The 5,263-nt window shown below is 34.8% G+C and overlaps 1 protein-coding gene across 1 annotated transcript in view; it reads left to right on the top strand.

Annotated features, from left to right (window-relative positions):
- Positions 1 to 5,263, top strand: part of AHI1 (Abelson helper integration site 1) — a 345,247-nt gene that overhangs the window by 204,600 nt on the left and 135,384 nt on the right. Inside the window, 1 exon segment of the mRNA XM_042782719.1 lies at positions 2,754 to 2,809. Within this exon segment, the coding sequence (XP_042638653.1) occupies positions 2,754 to 2,809 (56 nt within the window).

Raw genomic sequence — 5,263 nt, 5'->3', positions numbered from 1 at the left:
GGTTTCACATTTAAGTCTTTGATCCATCTGGAGTTTGTTTTTGTGTGTGGTGTGAGGTACAGATCTTGTTTCATTTTTCTGCAAATGGATCTCCAGTTTTTCATGCTTCTTTTTTGCTGTGTGTATTTACTGCTATAAATTGCCCTCAGAGCACTGCTTTTGCTGCATTTCAAGGATTTTATTATGTTGTGTTTTCATTCTTGTTTGATTCAAAGGAATTTTTTAAGTTCATTTTTCCTTTCTTCTTTTACCCAGTAGATTTTAAGGAAGGTATTATTCAGTTTCCATATGTTTGATATTTTTTCCTTGATCTTCCTATTGTTGATTTCTAATTTCATAACATTGTGACATGAGAAGATGTTTTGCAGTATTTTGATTTTAAATTTATTGAGGCTTGTGGCCTAACATGTAGCCCATTCTGGAAAATGTTCCGTATACACTGGAAGAGAATGTATATTATACTATTGTTGGGTGAAGTGTTCTGTATATATTTGTAAGGTCAAGTTGGTTGATTGTATATATCTGATATATTTCTCTGGTATATCTGAGCAAATGGGGCAGGTATGCTACTGTATTCACTAGTTTGGCAGCACTTAGACGCTTACCACCTGCTTCCTAGTAGATGTGACAGAGGATGAGAATGTGTGTACATATTTCGGTTAGCCATTTGTATAGAACAGTTGAGAGCAAGTTAGGCTGGTATTGGCTGCCATATATAGTTGATGAGTTGGTGCAGAAGCAGGTGGTGGCCCTCACCCTGTGATGGGGCTGCCGGAGGTGCAGGTGTGGTTGGGTCATGTAGCATAATTGCTTTCTCGTCACTGGCCACTATTGCAGTTGCCTGTGCAGTCCTTAGCAAACAGCCAATTACTAGGTTGCTGCCCCAATCAGAATGCCACTAGCAAATATTCAAAATGTCTGTGCCATCTGGCCAGTTGACAGTCCACAGCCCTGTTTGCTTCCTTATTCCCTGTTCTCATTCAATTCTTCTACTAATTAGTATTTAATCCACTTCTTTATCTTTGCATTCGAAGCTCAGAGTTCTAGGATTATCCTCTGTATCTGTTTTAATTGGTTTCTTGTTTCTTTGTTGTGGAGTATCTGGGTAGCTTGTCTGCCTCTTCTGCCATCTTACCTGAAGTCCTAGTATTAGTCTTTAAATAAAATAATGTATTTCCAACAAAATTATCTTAAAAGCTTTGTTATTACAGTTAAGACACAACCTTATTAATTTGTTCTGTAGTATTTCTTCAAAAAATGAACATTTGTGTTTTACTAAACTTAGCTCTTGAGGTCAGAATTCATAATTTATTCATTCATTTTATCCCTTAGTGCCAAGGTATCTACTCAGTAAACAATACTTGAATGGATGAAAACAGTATAGTGCCTTTTGCTTCATAGGCAAAGAGTACATGTTGAGAGAATTTTTTTAATGAAACACAAAATTTACAATTTCTCAAGGAGGGGTCACTATGCGTTGGGTCTGAATTGATGGCACATAACAACAACAACAACAAATCATGTTTTATAGTGCTCTCTGTTCATTTTGATTGTGTCCTTGCAACATGATTTAAAAAAAAAAGATTGTTTTCTGTTGACCTTGTTTAATCTCTTATCATACTTTAAGAAAAGCAAGTTAAATACTTACTAAAGAGAGCTACTAACATTTTGTTTCAACTGGGACTTTCATTGCAAGTCTTTCTTTTATCCAGCCCTGCATGTGAAAGCCTTTACTGTTATTTGAACAAATTAATGAAGAGCCCTCCTGTTGCAGTAGTTAAGTGTTCAGCTGCTAACCGAAAAGCCTGTGGCTTGAACCCACCAGTCTTCTGCAGGAGAAAGATGTGACAGTCTCCTCCTATAAAGATTTATAGTCCAGTAAACCCTGTTGGGAAGTTCTGCTCTGTCCTGTCACTGTCAATTGGAATCTACTCAGTGAGCCCTACTCAGTGACAATGGTTTTTATTCTAATATGTTAACCCAGATGGTGTTTAACTAATGGACAGAGATAGAAAAGTAAATGAGACCTACTGTTTTTTACTTTTGTTAGACCTTAAACTAGTGTCTTTATGGATAAGATTCAATGTGTTCTATCCATAAAGGCTGTTTATTACAAAGAAAGGCAGTGGAGAACATTGGGAACAAAAAAGATAAATCCACACGTGATCAAATAATTTTTGGGGGGTTTAGCAATCGATGTTACATTTTAAAAGAGATAATCAGAGGACTTTTTTTCTTCCACCACTCTGTGGTGTTGGAATATAATAAATAGCAGACTATGTCTTAGTAGGAAGTCAAAGGATCAAAGAGAAATTCAAATAGATTTATTTATTCTTTTTGAGAAAATAGAGAAGCTATTCCTTTCATAGATTTTGTGATCATTTCTCTGTGAAAACTTGATGACCTCAAGTCAGAAATAAAACTTCCATGGAAGAAATGCAGCAGAGCCCAGATAATGGTAGTATTTTTGAGCTGAGAGTAAGATGTGGAGATATTTTGCACTATTACTATTGCTGGATGCCACTTGAATGGGAAAATTGGCTTCAACTAACCTTGAGTCAGGTCTCATCCTTAGCTCAGTTCTCCAGCTGTTTCTGAGCAAAGAATGCATGATGGGACTTTAAAGGATCCTGCCATCTGAGTGAGGCATTTTTCTTGTAAGCTGTAGGAGTCATGCCTTACTAACATAAATGTTTTCAAAATAAAATGGATGGGCATAATAAGTGAATATTCACAGTCTTTTCTTTTCACAGGGCTTACCAGCATAGAAAGAAGGCCTTGTAACCATCGCGTAGATACAGCACCAACAGTAAGGCATTCTGTTTCTGCATGTGAAAACTGATAGGAAGCTGCAAAATGACACTGGTTTCGTGACACAGAATTCCATTGTAGAAAACTTTCATAACTTCCCTTTAGCCAAAACTTACATCCCCTCAAGAAAATTAACCTCATGCTTTCTATTCAATGAAGGAAACATAACTAATTTTTATTCTTTTTGCCATGGTAGATAAAAATAAAATTCTACATTATTTTATGGATATATGTTAATAACTTCAGTTTATGAACAGAATTTTTTTAATTAGAGATAGTTCTTGGTTTTGATAAAGTAATACAACTTTATACAAATTGATTTAAGCCTTTTTTAAAATCAGTGTTGTTTTGTGCACTTCCATTATTATTTAGGGCAGTTGTTTTGTAATAATGAAAGAAGGGCATTATGGGTTCATTTGCTTTGTTATATATAGAAGTGAAATCTAGTCTTGTCACTTCTCCCTCATCTGTTCCTACCAAACAACTATGAGTCATTTAACAGCTACAGTATCGACTTACTCTGTTTTCAAAAATTCTAGACTATAATACAGAAAGAAGAGAATTAAAATTCCTTTTACTTTTAGTCTCTGAATATAATATTTAGTATAAAATATACATCAGTTGCTGGTTTCCAGTTGAAAGACTTATGCATAAGATTATATATACTGAGTACATCTTACTTTTTCCCTGAATATAATCTTAATTTTTGTTCTTTCTGTGCAATGTTTTTCAGTTACTACATATCATTCACTTTTCCCCTTGTAGAAAGATTTGATAACACCATTTTTCAAGAAAATATTTAGAATTACATTTAATTTGAATTTTATCATATATTTTCTATTCATGGTAAATACATGTAGTTAATTTAACATGTTTGATAACTTAATATGTGGGGCTCCAAAAAGACCAATGTATGAGGAATTAACACCTCTGCTTAATCATAAGATGAAATACTTTACCTGTAGTATATGTCTTAGATATCCTTTAATAAATATGCTAAAAAACGTAGGGATATAACATTATGTAAATATTTTCTTTAATATTAAAAATCAGATGTTACAAGGGGAATGAATTATCTTTACTATATTTGAATAGCATATTTAGTTATTGCATTATTTTATATACTTCTTAAATTTATTTTATTCCTGTAGGCTTCACTATGGCACCTGTGTTTTACATTTCTGTTTTGTTGTTTCTTCTGGAACTCAAGACACTGAAACCTGGCGCCATTTATTGTCACACCCTCTAAGCTGATTGAAGTTTCCCATGCTAATTAGATGAAGAAATAGAACCAAATCCTAATGATATGAAATCATGAGAAATAATGGTATTATAATTTCAGTAATGTCCTCTGATGATCTCAAAACAACTCCATGGTTTAAGAACAAAATCTGATATACAATAGTTTGGGTATTTTTGGCCTTTTGATTATGCTTGTCCAGTTGGAATATGTTAAATAATAGCTCCTAATATATTAATAGCATGCCTACTCTATATTTAACAAGTTTTAATATACTTGGCTTATACAGGAAGTCAACAAACATCTAGTATTTCCTCAAGTTTTGATTGAGCCAAGCAAGACTAGCTACATTTCTCCTTCTGTCTCTAAACTAAATATGTTCTACTACCCCTCTCCCCCCACTGACTCCCAGCTGACTAGCAGTTAACCTTGGTCCTTTCTCTATAACCGCTAAAGAAAATCACCCAGTGCCTTTTTGGCCCCAAGATAGGTAAACTTTGACTTTCTTAAAAATATAATTCTACCGAATTTACATTATTTGAACCTCTGCACCCTTATTTTCTTCAAAGGATTTAAGAGAAAAAATGTTTGGAGATAAAGGAAATAGGAAGGACTCTGAAAATTTAACAAAACTGTAATCCTGAGCTTTGTGCTGTACTGGCCCCAAAAAGAGAGATACCGTGATTTAAAAGTCATTTTCTGGGGCCAGGGTTAAAAGGAAAGAAAGAAAGGGATAGGCCAGGATTTCAGAAGGGCTTGGGCTGGAGCCCTGAATGTCTTCTTCCCCATGCCCCCAGTCCACAATTTCAGTTCACTTCTCCTTATCACTCCCACTTCTGTCTTGATGGAACCCCTGCTCCATAAGCCTAATCATAAAAGAAAATACTTTGCTGTATGAATGGCTTGGGTCTAGGAGAATGCTAGGTGCTGTTTACAACTACTTAGCAGGTATGGAAAATGAGTAAATGAAAATCTTTCAAACCTCTGTAACAAGAAAAGATGTATTTATTGACATTACAGGTTGGAATTCTGAATTAAGTTTTCAGTAAATCTGTGGTTACAGGGGACAGTTAGATCCTATACACTATCATGTAACGATGTGCCTTTTAGGTGAATGTAGGGCGTGGCATTCATCATCACAAAGGATGTTTCAAGATCTGTCCTGAAGTACAATGCTGTCAGTGATAGGATAATATCCATACGCCTACAAGG

Source organism: Orycteropus afer, unplaced genomic scaffold (assembly GCF_000298275.1).
Source record: "Orycteropus afer afer isolate SDZICR_OR568_19922 unplaced genomic scaffold, OryAfe1.0 scaffold00428, whole genome shotgun sequence".
NCBI lineage: Eukaryota > Metazoa > Chordata > Mammalia > Tubulidentata > Orycteropodidae > Orycteropus > Orycteropus afer.
The sequence above is the reverse complement of the archived record's forward strand: the minus strand, read 5'-3'. Positions and strand labels throughout refer to the sequence as shown.